This window comes from Cuculus canorus, chromosome 3, assembly GCF_017976375.1.
Source record: "Cuculus canorus isolate bCucCan1 chromosome 3, bCucCan1.pri, whole genome shotgun sequence".
Lineage (NCBI taxonomy): Eukaryota > Metazoa > Chordata > Aves > Cuculiformes > Cuculidae > Cuculus > Cuculus canorus.
In genome coordinates, this window is record NC_071403.1 from 110,020,101 (window position 1) to 110,043,767 (window position 23,667).

General features: G+C 41.9%; 1 protein-coding gene across 1 annotated transcript in view; it reads right to left on the reverse strand.

The window, feature by feature from the left end:
- Window positions 1–17,683: 17,683 nt before the first annotated feature.
- EFCAB2 (EF-hand calcium binding domain 2) overlaps window positions 17,684–23,667 on the reverse strand; it is a 32,242-nt gene continuing 26,258 nt past the window's right edge. The window contains exons 4-7 of the mRNA XM_054062769.1: window positions 21,500–21,579; window positions 19,578–19,620; window positions 19,411–19,477; window positions 17,684–18,417 (exon numbers count right to left, since the gene is read on the reverse strand). Coding sequence (XP_053918744.1) covers window positions 18,287–18,417; window positions 19,411–19,477; window positions 19,578–19,620; window positions 21,500–21,579 — 321 coding nt within the window. The 3' untranslated portion in view covers window positions 17,684–18,286. The remainder of the gene's footprint in view (window positions 18,418–19,410; window positions 19,478–19,577; window positions 19,621–21,499; window positions 21,580–23,667) is intronic.

A 23,667-nucleotide genomic window follows, 5' to 3' on the forward strand; every position in this document is an offset into this window, starting at 1 on the left:
GTAGGTAATGTTCCTTTTACAGTATTTGGGATACACTCTGCCTCTGGATTGTGCTTTTCTACTTGCTCTGGACAATTGTAGAGTATGATTTCATGAAGAAATAAGACTGGGTATTTCCTCCGTGTCAACTGAGGTATTTGCTGTGGCACAACTTCTAAATCAGTCTCAAGATTTACCTTGTGAATCAGCATAAAAAAAAGACCGACACGTGAAAATGTGTACTTCTCACACAGTGCTGCAATCCCTAGTGCTGTGGAGGTGTGATATGGACGGACAACTCTCTCGGTGGTCCCTATTACAGCTTCTCCTTCTCGCTGTTGCCAGCAGACCTGCATCAGTACACTTTAAATACACTTTTCCCTACTCCAAGCAACAGCAGAGTGTCTCTGTCAGCCTGACAGGTGTGTATCTCTCTATTTGTTAAAACATATCTCCCTATATAGTGTATCTCCCTATTTGTTAGCATAACCACTTTGCCTGAGGGCCATCGCGCAGGTCTGTACACTGTACTCCCGTTGCTTCGCCAAGAGCCTCCTTGAATCTCTCTGTAATACAAAAGGAAGCCATTTGTGTTCAAATTTGGACAAAGAATCTCGTTCTGTTGCAAACCAGTTGCCTTTCAATCTCACCCTTGCCTGAGACTGTAAAGCAATCTATTTTCCACAAAGGGCTGTCTATTTGGATTTATTTTGAATGGAAAATTTTTCTATGTCTCAAATGTAAAATACTTCATAGATTTTTCTAGAAACTGCTTTCATAGTTTCTGCCACACAGCACTGCCTACTTTAATGAATCTTTATGTTCTCAGTAAAAATCAATGCCTACTTATTAACCCAATATTGATATGTGTTTCATAAGTAATAAAGGATGCCATGTCACGCACATACTCGCAGAGCATGGAGAAGTTTGCAGTCATTTTATGCAGTGGGATGCATTGCGATGACAAGTCTGCAGCCAATTTCAGTGAAGTTCATAAATTCAAATACTGAAATTTGACAGAATCTCGTTTACTGTTACTCAGGTGCAATAAGCATTCATTGCAATTCCAGAATTAAAGGCAAGCCTGAAAAATGAAACAAAGTGGGAGTACCTGTGGATCCCAAAGTGCCGAGCCTTAGCAATGTGCCTTTAACACAGAAGGGCAACAGACCAAGAAAATATTGGAGTAACAACAGCCAGAGTCACAGGCTTCAAAGGAGAAAGATGCGAGCTGCTTCCTGTCTAGAAACCCTGCTTGCCTCTGACGCACAGGGAAAAGCCATCAGCTCCTTACTGTGCTGGGCTTCATGGATCCACATCCAAGGTAAAGCTGTAGCAGCACCTGACATCTGTGGGGTTGTGACAGAAGCCCCCAAAAGCGTCTGCAGGCTGCCTCGGCCAGCAGAGATGGGCTGAGGGGTCCAGGGCAGCCTGAACTGATAGCACCTGGCTCTGCCCACACTGCGAGTGATTCTTCCCAAGCACAGGAACAACGTCGGAGGATATTAGAGGGAAAAGGATTCCTTTTAAACATTCTTCACAGGCTCTCATAACTACCCCAGGGGCTGAGGAAAAGACATGTCTTTCAAAAGAATTATTCTCAGTAATCTTCGGATAGAAGAGGGAAGAGGATGGTATTAATGGTATTAACAAATAACGGTATTAACGGGAGGAATATAGGGCAGCGTGTGCCAAAATTAGAAAACAAGTAAAGTGGCTGCTGGAGGGTAGCAAGCGTAAAGCAGGTGTGTGTGCCTGCTTCACCCTCAGGGACAGGGGCATAGGCAAGCAGCGCGGATGGCATGGAAGGGGTAAGTGGAGATAAAATAGAGAAGTGAATAGGCAGCCCTGAGAAACAAAGAGCGAAGCATTTGTCTTTTCTTCCATTTCACTAGTTTGAGGAATTTTGCAGCCAGAAATAGAGGTATAATGCAAATCAACTTCTGGCTTCACCGCTGGTGCTGTTATGAGGGTTTTGGCTTTTATGACAACCAGACATTCTTTGATGATCACTGTTAGGAAGGGTTAGGATCCACCTGTTTTGGAGAGGCAAAGGAATCTTTGGCAGCAGGCTGGTCTACTTGATGATGCACGCTTTAAACTCAAAGAACTTGGGGATAGGGGGAGATATCCAAAGTCACAGCACTCACACCATTGCAGCCATCTGGGGAATAAGCCAGGTCACCCAGACCAGCGACACATTCCTGCCTCCCAAGAGGCAGTTACCTCCCAGGATGAGAACCAGAAGAGCAGCCACCTCAAGTGTATGTATACCAGTGCACACAGCCTGGGGAACAAACAGGAGGAAATGGAGCTCTTCACACAGACAGAAAATTATGATATCATAGGAATAACTGAAACATGGTGGGACAACTCACATGGCTGGAGGTTGGATGACTCTAGGCTGTTTGGTAAAGTCAGGTGGGGAAGAAGGAGAGGATTCATCACACTCTATGTTAAGGAGAATATTGAATGTATAGAGGTCAGCTGTGGCAATTGTGGAAGCCCTGTTGAATGCTTCTGGGTCAAGATCTAAGGGGTTGTCTTCAGTAGGCATCCGCTACCGTCATCCAAACCAAGCAATATTTGGGTCACTTAAGCAAGCTTCAAGTCCATACAACCTAGTTCTTGCGGGTGACTTCAACTGCCCAGACATTTGCTGGAAGTACAGTGCAGCAGCTCACATGTCATCCATGAAGTCGGAAAGCCTAGAGGTCTGCTTCCTCATGATATGCCAACCAGGAATAAGGCACTGCTGGGCTTGCTACTCATAAACCAAGAACACCTACGTTGTAACATCTCGGTTAGTGATAGCTTTGGCTGCAGTGATCACAATATTGCGGAGTTTGGGATCCTGCTGAGCACACTGAATGTTATTACTAAGGCAAAGGTGTTAGATTTCAGAAGAGCAATGTTCAGTTCACTCAGAGCTCTGTTGGGAGGGATTCCATGGAAAGCTCCCATAAAAGATAAAGGAGCTAGCAGATACTGGGAATTTTTACAAGAATGCTCTCCTGGAAGCACAAAAACAGTTCCAGTTCAGTTCAGTTTTGGTCCCTACTAGGCAAAAAACATGGGGACAGACAAGAAGGTCCAGAGAAGGGCCACAAAGATGTTCAAAGGACAGGGAAACCTGACGTACGAGGAAAGGCTGAGAGACCTGGGATTGTTCAGCCTTGAGAAAAGAAGGCTTAGGGGAGACCTTATCACCATGTCCTAGTATTTAAAGGTGGCTATTTAAAGGTGGCTACAAAGAAGATAGAGAGACTCTCTTTTTACCAGGAATGACAAGGAAAAGACAAAGAGTAATGGGTACAAGTTACTTCTGGGAAGGTTCTGACTGAACACAAGAGGAAATTTTTTCACAGTGAGAACAATCAGCCACTGGCATGGTCGCCCCAGGGAAGTGGTGGATTCCCCAGTACTGGGCACTTTTAAGATTCAGCTGGACAGGGTGCTGGGCATCTCTTCTAGACCGTGTATTTTCCAAGAAAGGCTAGACCAATGATCCACGAGGGCCCTTCCAATCTGGTATTCTGTGATTATATCACTACATTTTTATGCCGCATCCTTTCTTGTCGCAGGAGTCATTTATAGCAGTACAGATCAACAGCAGATCTGGCATCACAGGCATTAGTCTATCATAGTCTTGAATGTGTTAATGCCTTAAATGAAACACTATATAAAAGACAGCAGGAATTTTGCTTCTGCAGTTCAGCTCACCTGAGGTGAACTGATTCAACTCAGTGCTCTTATAACAGAGAATTACATTATAATGAGCTAAGTGAGATGTCTCACCCCGGTATGTTCCTGAGATTTTTGTAACGGTAGGCACTCCAGATCTTTGAGCATCTGTGAGTATCAACTCTTTTTCAAGCCATTTTCAAACATTCAAACATTTCTATTATCACCAAGTTTAGAGTTAAGAGTGAACCTTAAAGCATGCAGATTTCTAATAATTTTAATGTTCCATTTTTCTTTTGCTATACATCATTCCATGCAGACCATATTCCTTATGAAGCAACTGCAGAGGGCTGATAACTGGCTTATCTGCCTGCCATTTCCCTGATACCACTTTGTTGCTTGCCTTTAGTTTGTCATTGCCTTGAAAGTCACAGTTTGGTCTCTGTATCCCTCTCTTGTTCAGCTCACTGTCAGCTGGGGAGGCAGAGCCATGGCTAGACCCGGCACCTCCCGTGGATATGGGTCAGTGGCCAAGAAAGGTATAGCACTGCTCTTTTTGCCCTTCCCTGTCTACCATAATGAGTTTTCCTCCAGCTTATTCATGCTCTCCTGCTCTGACTACATGAATAACCCACCAGGAGAGGCCAGGAGGATACATGACTGGACCCAGATGACTGCAGGTTTTGTGTCTGCTTGTCAAGGGATGCTCAGGCCTGGCAGCACAGCTCAGGAGTGCTCAGAGAAGGGGACGAGTAAGGCGTACCTGCTCCTCTGAGGGATGCAATGGGACTGGTGTTCTGGGTGAGCACAGTTTGCTGTGTGCAGGAACTTTTTCAGGTTTAAACAAATGACAAGTCTTGTCACTGAGCACAGCAGTCAGCATATGGGGAGATGACTTTAACAGCCCGTCTGTGTGCCCGGACAGGCTTGGGTGAAGTATTGCTGCATGTTTTCAGGGCAGACATACTCACAGCTTTAGGAAAGTCTCTGTCTGTCCTCTCAAGCTGTGCTCTGTCCCTGGAAACAACACAATCTGCCTTAATGATGTAGCTCTTTCCTAAACCATAACTGTTCTGTCAGACACCATGACAGAGGGAAAACATCCCATACCCTGGCAGCTAGCAACACAAACACGGTTTCAGAGGTAGGTTGGCAGTAATTGATGGGCATTTCTTGCTACTGCTGTAAAGTTTTGGCAGAGTGGAATGCGTTACCCCATGTTGCCTGGTTTGGCAGAACTGGGTTCTCAAAATTTTTTAGAGAGGGCTTGTCTGTTTGTGAATGTTTTACCAATTTAATATAAATGGAAATTTATATTGCCTTAATGAAATCAGCGTGACCTTCTTGGATGGTTGTTTGTTTGGATTTAAAGCCCTTTTCACTGGTTACACACATTTAGGTTGTACCCATGTGAGCAGGTGCATGTTGAACTGGAGAGCCGGCTTTAAGCTGGTAGCAATGTTGAGACATAAAGCTGCATCAATTTGACAAAGCCAATTTAACATAGCAGCTGTAACTGCACTGTCGAAAAGATGAATACTTTGCAAACAACTCTGCTGGTGGAGGAGGAGGTTAGCACTCTTAGTCAATCCCCGTTGCTCCTTGCTGCCTCTTTCCCAGAGATTTCCCTGTTTTCAGACCCATCAATTTGAGGTCCAACACAAAAAAAACCACCAAGACTGTGCCTGTAACTATTAAACAAATTAAGAAAATCAACTACAGTCACCTTCAAAACAATCCCCTTGTGAGTTGACACACAGCTGATATGATGCTGCCAATTCTCAATGCGATTCTGCAGGTCATTTTCTGAAAGGCTGTTGAAGATCTCCATCTTTTTTGCTTTCACATCTTCTACTGACAAAATATGGGTTCCTTTAAGCACCAACTTTATCTTGGAATCTCTTCACTGTAAGCCTCAGTCAATAACTGAAAAGTTTCCATCAAGGAATTCTTCAGTTTCACAAGAAGCTTGATGAGGTGTTCAAGGCCAGGTTGGATGGGGCCTTGGGCAGCCTGACCTAGTGGGACATGTCCCTGCCCATCGCAGCCAGGTTGGAACTATATGATCTTTAAGGTCCCTTCCAACCCAAACTATTCTATGGTTCTGTGAGGCTGAGTCTATGATTCTGTTAACTCACTGTTCAATCTCGCACATCAACATTTTCCAACCAAGGGTAAGAAAACGTCTATATTTGAACACATGTCCACTCATTCACTGTGACGGGTTAGAACACATTCTATAACTGTCTCTTTGTCTATACCCTCCCAGTCTTGGTTCTAGGGTTAGTTTTCTTTTTTTTGTGTGTGTGTCTGATCTTGAATGCGTTTAATTTGGTTGTTTATAGCATTGTCGATATTAAAGAAACGTTCACTCGTGCAGTTATTATTAAGCCTTTTAACCAGTGCTAACCTCACCACTGTATTCATTGCACGATGTCTAGAATGCAAAGATGCAACAACAACAATTTACAGTAATTAATTTGGTCCAAATCTCCTAGCAAAGGCAGGATGAGGGTCTGGAAAATGGCTGATGCTGTAGGACAGTCACACTGCCACTTTGTGACCAAAGAGTTTTGGACAGCAGTCGGGTGTTTGGCATGAAAACGCAGTGTGCTGCAGTGACAGCTGAGGCCGGTCCTGTCTGAAAGCACAGACGGATATTCTGGAATGAATATCACTAGATAAGAGCACTTGTTAATAATTTTAATGTGTACCGAGAAGCCTTGAGTGCCAGTGTGCTCACAGAGTTACATCTCCAGTGCAACTGCAACCTAAAACAGGCTTTTGGTCCAAAAAAAGCTGGAGTCAGTGCCCTGGAGCTGGCAGATCTCAGTGTTTGTGAACGTGTATGTGACGCTATCCCGTACTGCTGGGAGCAGCTGGTGCATCATTATTCACTAACAGGCACAGAGCAGAGCTGAGAGGCTGCCTGAGGAGAGGACGCCTTTTGGATCCCGAAGGCTCGGATGATTTTGTATTGATCTGTGTTCTTGTTGGCAGCGGGAGACTGGGGTTTGCTCCCATGTTATTTACATTTTAGTCTGTGTGATGATGGTTCTTCTGCTCGGTGGAGGAGATCCTGCAAGCCTGGGAGGCATATTCTTTTAAGGTTGTTTGCATACAAATAAATAAACAAACCAGAGCCGGTAAATGGAAGATCTCAAGAGAAATGGAGTGTTTCTGTGGCATGCTAGGCCTGTTTAAAACAGAAAAGGAAGAATGTAGTGGTTCTGAGTTTTTTCCGTAGGAAAAGCTGCGCTCTGCTGCAGGGCAGTGATGAGAGTTGCTGTAAGGATCATCTTCTAATGACATCATTCAGAGAATCTTCCTCTCATTTGGGCTTCAAGCGGATGTATTTATCACAGAGAAGACATTTTCATTGCTAAAAAGTATGGAGAAAGCCCCAGAGGGATCAGAAAGAGCATTGACAAAATTTCTGAAGTTGAATCTGTCCGATTATCTGCCACTGAACTACGCTGCCAGACAGCCACCCCATTCCCACTTGCAAAAGTTGGTGTCTCAGGAAGGTGGTTCTCAGAATAACCTGGAAAGCAAATATCTTGGGCTGACCAATACAGGTGATTGACTGACCATGTTTTCCTGTGCATCTCAGGTTTGTCAAGTTGTTCACATTCTTTCACATGCTTGACTAGAACAAATTCTCTTAGACTTCAAAAGGAAGGTGGTAACCTTTTCTGGAAGTGTTTTGGGAAACTGCTCAGATGCTAACCAATCAGTAGGGGGCCCATGTGCATTGAAAAGGCTTTGTTGAATGACACTCTGACAAAGCAGCAAGAAAAAGTAGCTACACATCATTCCAGTCAATCTGGAAAAGAGTGGGCAGCTAGGGCCGTGTGGCAACCTTGGAATTACTAATTGCCATGCAAATAACAAGGTACAAATAAGGACAATTAAATGAAGGCAAACGTTTGTAGGCTTCTTCAGGGGAAGCTCCTGGTGACATTCAGGCATCTGGCAAAGGGTGGGTGTACATGGTTCTTTGTGTGTCTTTGTGTTTACCATTTACTGTGTTGAAGGAAAAGCAGGTATGTCTCCTCCTGGGATGAACTGTTTGCTGTATCGGCGACCTACCCACCTAGACACCTGTTATTCTTTCTGTTTAGAGAAATGAAACCGGCGTAAATTAGGCACTAGAGTTGTTTCAGACTTACTAAGAGATATTAAATCTGTAAGAAGTGAAAAAAGAAATTATTAAGATACTCACAGTAGTTGTTTTACATGCCTCTTAACTATAGGATCATTTATAGACAATAAATCCTATAAAAAATCATTACCAGTAATGATTCTGTAAACCAGTCTTAAATAATAGTCAATTCACATTCCTTTGAGCAAACAGGACAAGGAGGTGTTTTTTGATGGATTACATAAATCTGTTTGCTGTCTAAACCTAAAACCCTGTTATTCAAGACTGTTCTCCAAGCTTTAGCCGTGTGTAATACTGATAGCAGCAAACCTTAAAAATCAAGAACCTTACAGCACTTGTATTCATAAATGAGGATAACTTGCATGCTTCACAACCTCAAAGACTTCTTCATGGAGCACAATACTAATCCTGAAATTTTTCTGCATGCCTTTTTCAACCAGGTAAGAAGTTCCTTACATTTAAATAGGGTCTGCATTTTCTTATTCGTGATACTTGCCAAGTGATTGGCACCAGGATGTGGCATCTTAATAGGAGTTATTTGCTGGTGCATTTTGATATCACATCTATTGCAAGAAAGGGCCTGGGCTACCTCTCTTTTTTCTCAGGCTCAACCTCTTTTGAGGGTTCTGAACTTGTCAGTAAGCAGAGTAAGTATGAAGAATCTGTCTTAATGAACTCTGCTTACAAGGAAATAACTTCCTTTGACCCTTGGACTAGATTGGCAAGCACAGACCATGCAGGAGCGTGGAACGTGGAGCTGCAATTAATAAGTAATTGAAGGACTGTTCTGAAAAAAATGGAAACCATTTCTAATCTGTGAATGTAGCAGTGTGTGGAGGATCTACGGGTTTCTGTAACTAGCAGGCATCTGAAATATGCTGCTGACGCCAGTAGAACCCCTGCAGAACGAGGCATTCTCTCCAGGAGGAGGAAGATGCTCAACATAGTACGCTCTGGCATGTGAACTTTTGACCCATCCAAGTATCACTGAAAAAGGCACAGCTGTCACCTTGAACTTCCAGCGTACAGAATAATTATGTCCTTTGGATGCAGCAGTGTAAGGAAAGGTAGGAGAAGAGGAGAGAGCAGTTTGGCACTATTGGTTCCCTGAGAGCACATGTGGCATATTCCAGGAATCAAGGTAGGCAGACAACTCAAAGCAAGTACAAAGGGTTGTGGTTTTTAGAAGTGTCTCATTCTTTTAGAAGCCTTATTCTCTCTCACACCATGAAATTGGGTAGGTTAACCGTATTTTCCTAGTTTGTCTCTGGTACAGCTTACGTTTCCAAGTAAACTGCTCTAGGAAAACACAGACTTCACAAGCCATTAGATTAGAGTCCCAGCTAAACACCTTGTGGTTCCCTCAATGTTCACTTTGATGTTGGTTAGAAACATGAGTACCACAATGAAAATGGTGTGGGTACCATCATACACAGATCCCTTCAGGAACAGCCCTTCTGCATTCCCCAGTGCAGGTATTAATGGGCCACAAAGTACTTACTTGTACAAATCACACTGGTGTTAATGGCAAGCCCCTCTAACAAAGCCCTAGGAGAAGGGAGTTTTGGAAGCCCTTCCTGGCACCTCTCGAGGTACCTCTGTACGTCTGTTTGAAGTGCAGATCCCCAACACGAGAGTTAAGGATGATGAAAAATGCTGTACTATCTCTGCAAGTTGAACACTTAATGGACAGTAAAGCTGGCCCTTGTGGATTGTTGTAGTAGACTAATGACATTATTGGTGACGTGAAAGTAGTAATGGATGCAGAGAGTTTCTCTTACTTTTACTATCCTGAGTGAAAGGAGTGTGACTTTCTGCAACCTGGCTTGTCATTAATGTATTTTCTTTGATGTAGTTCACATTTCTATTGTCAGTGGAGCAGCAGCAGCAGCAGTATGGAATGTGGGGACTGCTTTCACCAGCAGGAGTCCACTGGGGCAGCTGTAGTGGGGCTGTCAGGGGCACAGAGCAAGGCGTTCTCCCCAGCCATGGCCTGTAAATGCCACTGTGCAGAGGAACGCTCACGGGTCAGCAGGGACTGAACCTGAAACTGGCTATTTCTGAACAAATTGATTTAATCCACCTACTATCTAAAAAATGCCCTGCATATGGAATCTTATCTGTTGTTCTTAAATAAATACAGTAAGGCTTAAAGATTTCATCGTCGGAGCAGAAGGTTAGTGCTACCTTACAGTTTATATCTGGTTCAGAGCATAACAAAAGGAAAGGGAACTTGCTGGTCTCGGCTGGGTGCACATGAGTGCTGGACAAACAGCAGGTAATTCCAATAGAGAAAGGGAAAGAATGTTCCACTGTTGCCTTTTTTATTATCCTTGTTATGAATTTTCATTGCCAAAAGGTAAGTTACAAAGTTAAATTTTAGCAGTGATGAATGCATTGTTTATTCCCTTGCCTCTTGAGATACGTTTATTAACTGATGCATAGATCTGGTTCTCAGCCAGATGTCTGAAAAGGCAGGCAAGCTTTTTCCTGACACCATGTACCAGTATTTTCTGATGGTGTACCTCGCAGACCTCACTGTTTATAAAAATAAGAACCATATTTGAACATCATTTATCAGAATTAGACTTCCAACCAAGTACAGTGCAACACACAGTAAATACAAGGTAGAACTGTGTGTTGTACTCTTCCAGAGCTACGTACTTTCCAATTATTTTTATTATTTTTTGAAGCTATGGCCAGAAATGGCAAAGGCAGATTTCCTGTTTAAATGAAAACTGAGAGTGAGTTTGACCGTGTGCTTCTAAAACCAGGGCCATCAGAAATGCAAAAATGTGACAACATTATAGAAGAGATATTAAAAAAAACCTTTGTGACAAATCATAGATTTTAGTGAGAACGTTTTGTTTAAAAATAAAAATCGTTTGTACCATGAGCATGTCTGGAGAAGGAACTATGTGTATTTTTCCTTCTGAAGTGTTGTCCACTTATAATTTCTTCCTCTTCTTCTGAATTTCCTTGAAGATGCATTCCTTTCTCTGAGGTTTCCATGGTTATTGATCTCTTAAATTTATTAGCCCAGGCAGCCACTCTTTCTTAGTGTATTTTAGTCTTTAAATGCAGGTGTTGGTTCTTCCCAGTTTGTGGGGACTCTACCTGGCAAGTCCTTGTCCCTGAATTGGACTTTACTTCCCAACTTGATTTGCGTATGAAGAACTTGTTCTTTAAATTTCAATGTTTTTTTCCGAGCTACGCCTTTTTGTAAGTACGTAGTAGTACAGAGCATGGTAGACATTAGTTATCTTGGGTGTGAACTTAGCATGCAAATGGTGCATGGGTTCAACACATCTACTTGTAGATCATTTTTTTCTAGCTTCTGTGTTTGTCCCAAATGTCTGCAGTTTATCGTTCATCATTTCCCATTGTGACTGTATCACTGTAAAGCCTTTGCTTCCCCAGTGAGAATAAGGAGAATAAGAGAATAAGAATTGCAGGGAGTAAGCCATGATGTTATCCAGCTTCTGTGTTATCCTGAGAAAGAAGAAGAGCAATCCTTCTCTTCATCTTATAGCTGTATGCTTCCAGCTGACATTGCCTCCTATGGGAGCAATGATTTCTGACTATCCAAGGCTGGCTAGCACAGCTTCCAAAATGGCTCTGAAATTCCACAACCAGGGACTAATATCTGTGGGTATAGACCATTTTCTGAACATTTAATTGGTCCTTTCCTCCGGACACTAAGTGCCTAGGTTCTGAAATGAGGATGCTAGAGAGAGCTTATGGGGCTTGTGGGAATTCCTTGTTAAAATTCTGCCATCCCTTCCAAAAGAAGACTTAACATGATTCCTCTCTGCCTGGTAGAGCTCATCCTCTCAGTGGATATTGCTAAGTCATCTCTGCTAGGCAGAATGTGCCCTTGGCAATTAGAAAAGTCCATATGAAGAGATTTATCTCTTATTATGTGGTTTTTTTAGCTCTGCAGTGTCTGCTACTGTCCATGGTGTTCATTTAACTGGTTTTTATTAGAGAGTAAGTTCCTGGGAAATATCCTCTACCACAACTAATCCACTGCGTTATGCTGGAGAGGTAGTACATTTTTTAAGAGGAAAGCTGAGATCTCACCAACAAGAGCATCTCCTATTATATGACACTGCCAGAGGATATTACATTCTGTTGTGGTTTGAGCTAAAGTAGTTTTCTACTTTACAGTTTTCTGACTTCAGCTAAGTCTCGTCTACATAACTTTGTTTCCTGAAAGTTAACTGCGTGTTTTTCAGACAGTGTTCTTTCTAGAAGTGATAACAAGCGTGGTTAAGAAGATGGAAATAATGAAGATTCAGTTGGTTTTATGTGAAAATCCCAAGGATGGACTTCCGCATGCTCCCTTTCTTCAGGGTCACTCAGTTCTACCCCGTGGAGCCATAAGATACCTGTGAGAACATCTTGGAAAGCCAACATCAAGTTGCCAACAGAAAATGAAGAGAATGAACCTCCCTCTTCACGTTGGTGTGAAACCAACACTTACATGCTCTCAACAGTTCCTTTTACCTCTGTTTCCAGTGCATTTTTACAGATGCTTTCAGGATATGTACTTTGGTGTGACATCAAAAAGAAACCTGTCTTGGCAAAGGAGCAACAGAGGAAACTCATAGCTTGTTTATAGAAATTGTAAACCACTGTAATTAATTAAATAAAATAACTACTAAAAGAGTATGTAACACATTTTATTGTGTGTGGCCTCCTGCTTTTGATCATAGATGTTCTTAGATTAGATAGCTGGGGATTTTTAGAGCACACGCCATTCTCTATTTGAATTTCATAGCGCTACTGTAATAAGAAGGTGAATGCCAGCAGCACTGCACTATGCCTCCAGATGAGGAGGTGCCAAACTATCCATGAAAATAAACTACATCCAGATAGCTGAACCCAGGCCAGCCGCTGTGAACTGACTAACAGCTATCTTGAGGAAACAGACATGTCTTATAACGCATCCTAAAAGTCAACAAACTGTGGCTGTGGTGGAGCAATGGAGCTCTTCTTTCTTATTCTTTCTTTCTAGGAATGGGTTGACTCAAGGGCCCTGCATTTAGAGTGGCCTTCTTCCCACCCCTAGCTAAATCATACCTCTGGAAAACCTGAGAGTTCCATCCTGGTTATTTTAATCACTAGGCTGGTGTCTAGGGGAAGATATGGCTGCATACCATAAAGCAAAGGTTAGGACTGTTCTGCACTGGAAGATGCTGTTATTTTGGCAGGAAAGAGACTATGGTTGGCAGCAGATATACACAGGCTTTCCTCTACTTGAAACATCTTATTTCAAATTATTTCCTTTATGCTATCATTTAAGCAGGTATTTGCAACAAGGAGGCCTGTTCTAAAAGAGCTTCCAAAAAGGGATAGTTAAAGCCTAGGATAAAAGGAATTGGTTTAGTATATGAAATTGCAGAAGCAATGTGTGTGTTTTTAAGGCTGCAGCATTTCTAGGAAAATAGCAGGAAGGGGTCATTTTAAGCCTCCATGCAGTACCATGCCTAGAATTTACTTTTTGTGCTCTGACCAATATGGAGAAGTTCTGTCTGTTGACTCTTGCTGAATCTCGCTTGTTTGCATTACTGTGGACAAGAATTAACTACCTGCTCCCATGGCTTTATGGTTTTGGTCATTTCAATGAAACAACTTGCCTGCTGGTTTTACATCTCTATTAGATCTTCCACTGAAGTTTCTTGGTTTAAAGAAACTAAAAGGTTTTTACAGAGGCTTGCGAGCCAGTACATCACTATTTCTGAAGGATTTCTGCAGACAGAACTCCCTTTGAAGTCAATGGGAGCTCTGTCTGAATAAGGACTTCAGGATTTGGGCCTCAGGACATAAATGCTGCGATCAGTCTTCTGAGCATAATGAATAACATTTTCTTGGCTTTCAGAACTATACTAAGCCAAATAGCAGCCCCAGGGATTCAACATGGGTTAAACAGGAGAATGTGCTTTGTTTCAACCTACATCTTTATTGAGCTTTTAAATCAGCATAGTCCTCATGCCTAGCACCGCCCTGCCCCAAAAAACCCTCCAACAATAAGACCAGCTGTTTCAATAGTTAGTTTTACAATCAAACCTATCATGGCCCAAGAAACCACAAACAGAGTTGTGTTCACAATTGCCATAGACTAATATGTTTAGAAGTTGTGATCTGAATGTCCAGTCTGGAACAAAAGACTTGAAGGCTGAGAACTTTATTAATTGTGTGACAGGGAGTCTGTAGGCACTGATTTTGATCAGAACATGATACTACCAGACGCTGTGCAAACATCAGAGTTAGTGATATAAAAAGTCAACAGTCCAGGTAGGCAAGACAGATACTCCCTGTCTCCTATTCCTTATAATTACTCTGACTTCACAGATGGAAAGTTCAGCTAGGGAGACATTATATGGCTTACCCAATACCTCTTGAAAAGTCTAGAATGAAACCTGACTGCCTACTATCGAGGCTTCACTCCCTCTTTTACACAATAATAACAATATATTACAGGACTTAAAAAATCATAGCTTCCCATCCTAGTTCCAGCCTTGGCTAAGTCTAGCATCCCCAGCAACCATCTCCCCTGAAAATGAGGGCCTGTGTTCTTAACGTTACTTATGATGAGAGTTTTGCCAGTACTGACTTCAGTGGGATCAAGTCTAGATGCAGTGGTGAGTGACACCCTGATGCGGGCAGCTGTCACAGCAAGCAGCAGGGCATTGGCAGTGTGGGGCAGAGCAAGTGTCTCTTGCATTTTTAACCCTCACAGTTTATCATGCAGCCGGATTAATGAAACGCAGTATAAGAGAACCAAGAGAAAAGATAGACTGAAACAAGAGAATGAAGGAAAACTATTGCAAATTCTTATTGCCTGAACAGAGGTAAGAGCCTGAAAATTTTGGGTGGAGGTGCACAAGTCAACAGCCCAGTTCTTTTCCTGGAGTCCCAGGTCTGATGCTGGCCCTTAAGCATTTCGGTGGAGGAAGTCCTACAACCTCTGTTTCTGCCTACGGTCAGTGGAAGGTCTAAAAGAACTGTAAATGCCATGTTGCTATGCATGGCAATGGGAATATGTTGAAGCTTTCAGGTGTGAATATATGTGAGACTGTCACTAGCGGACAGAAAAACATTTTGGAGAAGCAATTCCGAAGCTCATGAGGGAAGCATAAAAAAAGCAATGTATTATCTGGAATACAAGCAACAGGACTTCCAAGCACAGGTTCAGCAGCTGTCAGAATTTCTCCAGGGTACCAGTAAGACTGATGAGATGGTCTCCACTATATATGCCCTCACACAGCTCAAGTACTTGAAATTTTGAACAGGTTAAGTCTTGTCCAGCCTACAACTTGCAGCAGTGATGTAAACAGCTTGCTGATTCAGCTGGTTTCCAAGGTTTGCTTCTTTGATTTCTTTTCTTTTTCTTTTTTTTTTTATGTCTGAGTAGTGAGCTCCCGTCCTCCTTTCTTCAAGTAGGTCAAAACCCCTCTCACTTCCCCAGTTGCTTCAAAGCCCTGGCTCTGTTTCCCTGGGTGGATTTTGTCCAGGTGCTGGGCTGGTTCCTCCCTAGAGGCTTCTCGGGTGATCCACTCCCTTATCTTGGTTCGCAATCTTGAAAGAAGAGGCAAAACAGCCAGCAAGGAGAGGCATGTAGCAAAAGACAGCTCAAGACCACTCAGCAGTTCAATTTGTCCACCTCAGAGATGGCGACAAAGTAATGTATTTTTCACTTCAGATTTAGAAGAAGGTTTTTCAGCTGCAGCAAAATGGTTCCCTAAGTCTCCTCTCGTCCCGCTAAGGCAAGGGACCCTGCTCTTCTCCAGGGAGCACAGAGGTGCAGGGCACTCAGAGAGCCCATCCCAGGGAGATCCAAAGAGTCCCTTTATGCAGCCACGACCACCATGGGGAGATGGGTGGGCACGGCATGGGCTGGCAAGTCGTGAAAGGCAAGGGCAAGGGAACAGTCATTTGCAGCACTGCTCAGCTGCTTCTGGGCTGAGCCATGGGCAGCTCCTTCACAGGCCAGTCAGATCACTGCTACGTGATCCTAGCTGGCAGGGAGCACTGAGCTTTTAGGATACTACAGAGTCTGAGGCTGGTTCTTGAGACTTCCTTCACCCTGCCATTTCAAAATTCCATAGGCAATGGAATTTGGTTGCTTATGCACAAAGTGAAGACTGCAACTTGGTTTTATCTATCCATTTTGCACATATCTTTCTTGGGGACATGTATAAGGAGACAGGACTGAAGGAGCTGCTGTCTGATAAATTCAGACGCTATCTCACTTTTTACTTGGCAGAATAGCCTCTTCCTTGAGTTTGAGGACTATGAGTAAAAAAAAATATATGTTATCAACATATATACGTTAAGATCCTATCTGTACTGTGAATTCTAACTATGTTGTACACGGGCATCCTGATTTGATGCAGCAGCAGCTGAGGCAGCCTCTGGGGAAGCACCACCAGAAACAAATTGTGCTCTCTCTGGAGCACTATGAGCTATGAAATGATTCCCTGAAATAAGCATCTTCCTGCTGACATCCAAGATGAGGCTGGCAGTGGCTCCCAGACTGCAGAATATGAATGAAACTTGTATTCATGCCAGCTGTGCTAGAGATCCAGTTCAACACACTGTATATCAAGTGGAAGAATAATGCACGTAGGGAAAATAATTTCAGCTTCCAAAGAGAGACTAAACAAGGCTAATAAAAATATTTTTTCTTAATGGGCCTTTGTTGTTCTTGCTTTAATCTTCAAAAACCTGTATCTTCACTCATTATTACACTAAAAATTACCTTTGTTTTTCGTTCTTACTGACAAAGAAATGAAATACATGATAAATGCATTAACAAGAGTGCATTGCAGTGTCTTAGGATCAGTGCAACAGTGGTACCCAGATGGAAACCAGCTTAGAACCAGGCAAATGTGGTTCACCTGCATTAACTCTTCGTTGCCTTACTGTTTAAGAAAATGTCAGTGAAAGACAGCTTGGGTTAGAGAAGTAAAAAGAGATTTAAAAAATGGTCTCATTTCAGATTGCTTTGTCACCACATTTAGATCGTGCTAATCTGTTCTTTGTGACGCGTAGCACCTCCCTTGTGGCTATATATGAAAACAGCTCCTGTGAGCTTCCAGCTCAAGTGAAACAAACAGGTAGAGCCAAAGACCTGTCATGAACAGCCCTGTGCTCCATTCTCATCTCTGCCACCAGAAGGGCACGACAGGCCGTAAGGCATTTGATGCTTCTGTGTGTCAGTCTTCCCCGGATTTCACCAGCTGATGAAGACTGTTGATGACACAGAGCTGGAACATGCAGTTAAGGCAAAGTGGTCGGACACTGTACAGGAGGAAACCAGACTTGGTAGAGTAGAAAACCAGAAGTGGAGTGGAAGGTGTGGAGTACAAAGTGCAAGATGGTGCTGTTTGGGACACCACAGAATCTTCTCTTACAAGATGAGACCTCATCAGATGAGGGCAACCAGTGGTCACCTGTTATAAGATGATGGAAGAGGCAAGAACTCAAGGGAAAAGAACTCAAGTTAAAGGACAACAGTACAGTAACAGTCAAGAAAATGATTAAGCTAGAAATGAGAAGAGCAGTGAGGTCTGTGGTGGTTGTCTGGCAAGGACAGTTGAGACACGTACTCTAAGATCTTTCAAAAAATGGTGCTTCATCAGTTTTTGAAAATCATATTCCAGTCCTACAATCATAAATTTTGAACAGTTAAAACTCTTGACTTTCAAACTGGTTATGAAAATAGAACTGTTTATTGCTATTGTTTATTGCTACTGTAAACTATTGTTTATAGTAGCAGAAATGTTCTCAAGGATCACTTAGTAAATTTGACTATGGCAATGGTTTGAGTGTTATCTGCATGTTTAAAACGGAAGCAAAATACCGTGTGCCAGTGGATAAGTACAATAAAATGAAATAAACTGGTCCAGTTTAATTGCCTATGGTAAACAAACCACAAATATTTGACAAAAACTAGAACCTGAAGAAAGTTTATTTCACCTATTATATTATTTCAAAAGGAATAACCTACCTGGTGCCTTATTAGTCGAACACAAACAGGGATTACATTTAAATATAAAAGCTCTATCTTAGTAGCATGCTTTCACGATTTTAGTCATCTTAAGGTACTCACCTACGTATTACTCGACTGCACAGGCCTCATTCTCTGTTAGTTTTTCAGAACCGATTGTAAAGTCATTTCTTGACTTCATTAACATTATTTTTCCTGTTATTTTCCAAACCAAATTCCATTATTTCTTTTCCAGACCTTACACAGTATTTCTGTCAAGAGCTCTTTTTCCAGGTGTGAATATATTTCAACATGTACACAAAACCGAAGGAAATACAGCTACACAGATTTTATTTTAATTATAACCACAAGGTCACAAGCTGAGCTTTGTTATCCTTCAAAATTCCTTTTTCCAACTAACTGCCAAGCTACACTGCTGTTACCAAAAGGCATCTCAAAACCTAAAGGGGAAGATCTTCGGTTTCATCTATTACCAGCATTGAAATGTAGTCTGTGTAGTGAACAGCATTTGTTTCTGGATCTAGAGCAGTGGAAAGCATGTCTTCCAGTTCTTCCTGAGTAAAGGGCTCACCTGAAAGACAGCAGAGAATAACAATTTGTCTTGATAAGTGCTTTTTTGGGGGCTGGCAAATTACACCGCTTTTGCCTTGCAAGGATCTCTTTTTGGTCCTCACACAGGGGAGAAAAGAAGCAATACAAAGCATCCAATTCCTTTACTTTTGCCAATTTAAGTCCTGCACACCAAGTGAATGGTCTAAGGGAAAGAAGCAGAAGGCCTGGATCTTCTGATCACCTTCTAGTTCACAGACTCCAAAACAGCTTGTTCCTCTCTGCCACAGGGATTTCAAAACAACCATTTTTGTCAGAATGAATTCTAATGTGTACCTTAGAAATAGAATCATCTGGCTATCCTTTCACTTGTATTCGCATCGTGAAAAACTTCTGGTTTTTATTTTTTAGGTACTTCAAACTGCTGATGGCCTACTGCATTCCTCTTCAAGAACAAGGTCCTCATCTGAGGACAGGTCTTGCACAAAGCCTGCACATTGTTTTGTACTCGAGGCAGGCAGGCATGAGTCAGCCATGCGAGACAAGCAGGCTCTTCAAGGGATATTGAGGATTACATGATACACAACTTAAATCTGATCTTTGGATCTCTTTGTTTGCATACAGCACTGGAATTAAGATAATGCAGGAAAGAATGAGCACTGAAACTACCTGAAATACCTGGGAATCTAGGTTTTCCAGGCAGACATAAAAAAGGCACATCCTTAGGAAGCACAGAGATCTGCACAGAAATATAAAATACCCACACAGGATTGAATTGTGACTCTTAATAATCTCTGTCTTATAATGTCTGCAAGAGGTCAGACAAATGTCCTTTCCTTGCATTATTCACCAGTGAAATGTTCTAGTCTGCAACCACTCATCATGGCAACAGTATTGTTTGAAGACAATGTACCTACTCCTGCAAGTTTTGGCATGCAGAATGAGGACTTCAAGGTGCCATATACACATGTAACGTTTAGTTACTTAAATACTGATATTACAAAAGTCATGTTACCTTCTTCAGTCAAATATTTGACCAGGTCCTCTTTAGTAACATATCCACATTTATTCTGATCCAAAGCCTTTAAAGAAAAAGAATAAAACTTGTGGCTTTAATAATTTTGTAACAATAATCAGCAACTTCTTTCCAACAATTAGGTACCTGAATATTTACTTACAGACCTTAAATGCATGTAGAAGAACATCTTCCGGAATAGGGGGGTATCTGAAACCATTGAAACAGAAAAGTTAAGTTACTGTTTGCCAGGCTGCTCTACTAGTCTGAAAGAATAACATATAAGCACTAAAGGAAAGGGAAAACTTATTTGCTATGAGAATTTACTGTTTGTAATATCAGCTTGACTTTTTGGAACTCTCCATATCTTTACCTCTTATGTCTTTTATTGCGCTCCTGCTTAATTTTTCTTGTGCTAAGGAGCCAGATGAATGTCTTCTGCATGTCTGGGCAGGCTGAGTGGGTTAGTAGGAATCAATAATAGCTGAATCATTCCACATATCAAATGAACTAAACAAAAAATGGCCAAATTAAGAATGCAAAGTTTTGTCCAGGTACACTGGTAGCTAGGCAAGAGATCACCTAGGGGGACTTTGACAGTCTTACGAGTTGATGACGAGCAAAGGAGGCTGGTAGCTACAAAAGAAAAGGTCTGTCATTAACAATTTCAGCAAGAAAAGAGAACTGGGCATGTGTGTGCATGTATGTTTGTGCCTGATTTCAGAACTGGAAAGGAAACTCTGTGCAGCTATGGAGACCTTCCATATCCCAACAGACTCTCTCCAACCCCCAAAAATACTAAAGAGAAGATGTTGAAGCGAAGTAGGTTCTAGCTGCTTAACTGTTTTGTCCAGACCCGCCACGCTTTTTTGCTATCTAAAAATCAAATGTACTCAGAAGAGGCCTTGTTGTTTGTGATCCAAATCTCATGTGCCCTTGGATAAGTGAACTATGGACACAGTGCCCCAAAAGATAAAGTGGATCTAGACAAACCTACAGTAGCCTGAGGAAAGTGTGTGGAGGGTTTTTTTTGTGAGTATGTGTACATGTGTGTGGGTGTGTGGGTGTTTTTGTGCGGAAGGGGTATGGAGAAGAGCCCAGAGCAGTAAGGTATCACTTTGAAAAATATCAGTGTGGAGCCAGAAATGTGCATGAAGGCCAGAGAAGGCAAAGGTGCGGGAACATGGGAAGGCAATGCACAGCATACAGGGACCCAAGCACTGCTGGCTGGTCCATGCCCAGGCATGGGCGCAAATTGGCTCAAACACAGCCCCAAGATGCACCTCACTGCCTCTGGATGCTGCAGGACAATTTTGGGAAAACCTATAGCTATTTCATGTGTAGAACACCCTCCTAGCAAATACCCCCTGTGTGCAAAATAACTTCTCAGTATTGGACGAGGCTGAGTCTCCCAAAACCCTTGACTACCACCTTTAAAAAGAAATATAAATTCCATATAAATAATCTTGCTTTTAATATAAAGTATCAAAGCAGCACAAGTCCCTGTGTAAGTGCAAAGACTTCTGTGCACCTTTGAACAATGAACAGCATTTTTGTTCTAAACTTTTAGATTCACAGTCTTTTAGAGTGCTAGCTGTGTACATTCAACTATTTGGCAGTCATTTTGAGACATGAATATGAAGCGGATTTATACAACTTATTAAAAATACAGTGCAACAGATCATGCTTCTCAGTAACTGTAACTCACATGTTCAGAGAAAGTAATGGTTATGACCTTAATTTGCATATAAAATATTTCAGAGATGCACAAAACCTGTTGCATAGCAAGTTAATTCTTAATTCATTAAATTCTTAATTCATCAAGTTAATTCATTAAAAACACAAAAGCAGCACGTTAACACAATTCGGGACTATAAATTATTATTATTTTATAATCCATACAACATAATTTTATGTAGACAAAGTAATTTGAAACAAAATCTACCAAGGTAATGTAAACAGAGTTTAAATAACAAAAAAAAAATTGTAGTCCTTCCAGTTACATAAAATCGCTGTAGATATATCTATTCAGAATCAGCCTTGTCAATCTGGAATAAACTACAGACACAGAAAATCCACTTTCCATTACCTTTTGTCAAGTATTACTTTTGTCATCATTGGAAGAAATTTTTCCAGATGAACATATCCAGTCAGTGGTTCTTCTTCTACCTAAAAATAAAGCTTAAGCATTGCAGGTTATATGACTCATTAGCAAGCTAATACGAAAACCAGAAAATTAGGGTGATGCCTGCATTACATTACAGAGCTAGAATGTGATCATATATATCAGGGTTTAAATATCACATGACACCATAACATCTGAGTGGAATGCTTGTGATCAAATAGAAAGACGTTAGAGGAAGAAATAACAAAACAGAGGCCTAGTATTATAGGCGCTTTCAATAACTCAATATTGCCCTCTTGTGCTTACAAACCATTCATGCAAAAGAACTAGATGCCTCCTAACTGATCTTATCTCCCACAATAACTCAGCGGAGGTTTAAACATTCAGACTGCATTCTAGCAGGACCTGGAACATCCCCAAGCAGTGTAATGTGACCACGCATAAGAGCAAACCATTAGTACATTCCTTGGCATGATTTTTGCCTGTGCCACCTAACGCTCCCCTCAGCAGTCACCAGGCCTGGCTGGGACCTTAGGAACTTTTTCCCAGCAGGCTACTGTGTGCAGCCATTCCACATAAAACATTTACCAAGGCAGAGACGAGGTGCTTTGTGCCAGCTGGCTACAATACTCAAGGATGTTTCTGGGCATACTTAATGTGCTAGTTTGGACACAGCCCCAGTCTAGTAGTACACCTCAAGGATGGAATTTGTTGCCTACACATGTTTTATAGCCAGAGAGTCATCAGGGGAAGGACCAAACAGGCAGGCATACTGAGTCAAGACAGTCTGAAACAGTCATAAGGCAGGCCATAAAATGCTATCCAAAGAATAGCTTCCGTTTGCCTCCCAAATAAATTAACAGCTCAGTCCCAAAACAATAAGGACTTCTAGCAGTGTTCTCACTGCATTCCTGTATTTCCATGGGAGATAAGCAACGTGGTGAAAACTATCCCTTATCATCCCAGTGCATCCCTTCCCTGAAAATTTCAAGTTTTACTCCAGAAAGGAGCCCTCCTAAGAGAGCTATCCTGTTCTGTATGTGTTGAAAGCGAACGCATGCGTTCTGGTCTCACGTGGCACCAGTGACACCTTGCTAGGCTTTCCAAGATTCAGAAGAAGACTCAAATAGGCACTGATTTGAATTCTCCTAACTGAGCCAGGAAAAGATGAATTAAGAAATTTTCCTCTTGGGAGCTGGGTCAGAGTGAGAAGTGATGCCTGATACATCCAGTTGCTTAAATAGAGAGCTGCAACTGCTGCTGCACACTCTTTTCCAGTGCGCTTGAAGGGTTTTGGTTGCCAGATGCAGACAGCCACCACCTCTTGCTGCTTTGGAGTGCAAAGTGGCTTGAAAAAGCACTTTTCCCTTCTGTCTGGTCAGCCTAGCAGAAGAGATCTTTAGCAAGGAAATAAAGCTGTTGCTCGTTTCCTGCTAAATCAAATGGCACCTTTTACCCTTACAGAATCATTTGTTTTGCTGCTGGATTGATTGAAAAAGTGTAACAAAATGCCTGGCAAAACTTAACTTCTGTCCAGTGACAAAACAGTCAATACACTGAACTATTCCATGCATCACACATATTGAGATGTATAAATACACGGGATGTTTTCAGAAAGAACATCTGTGCTTCAATTAGTACACCACAAGTCCACAGAGACAGAAAAAGAAATATGGTAGATATTTATTGGAAATAGATTTGTCTTCTATTAACCAGAACAACCAAAAAGCAAGGACTCAAAACATCCATAAAGAAGATGTTACATAAACCATGTTTAAGAACAAAACATTGTCTGCTCATCCAAAAAGCTAAAGGTTATCCTAATTGTCATACAAGAACTCATCAGCAATGACCACTCCAAAGCTCAACATAATAAACACCTGTGAAAGTGTCAGCCCCCACTGACAAATATTATCCAGATTCGCATCTTTTTGTTGTTGTGCTATTTGTATTTTGCCTTCAGAAAGCAGTCTGTGGAAGAAACATGTCCTTCCTGACAACAGACCTAATCCTAGGAGGTGATAAGCAACGTCATATTCCACTGACCTGGAAAGAACAGCTTACATTTCAGTGGCTTTACTGGCCTACCAATATCTTGAATTGTTAAAATTAATCATATTTCTAACATTGGG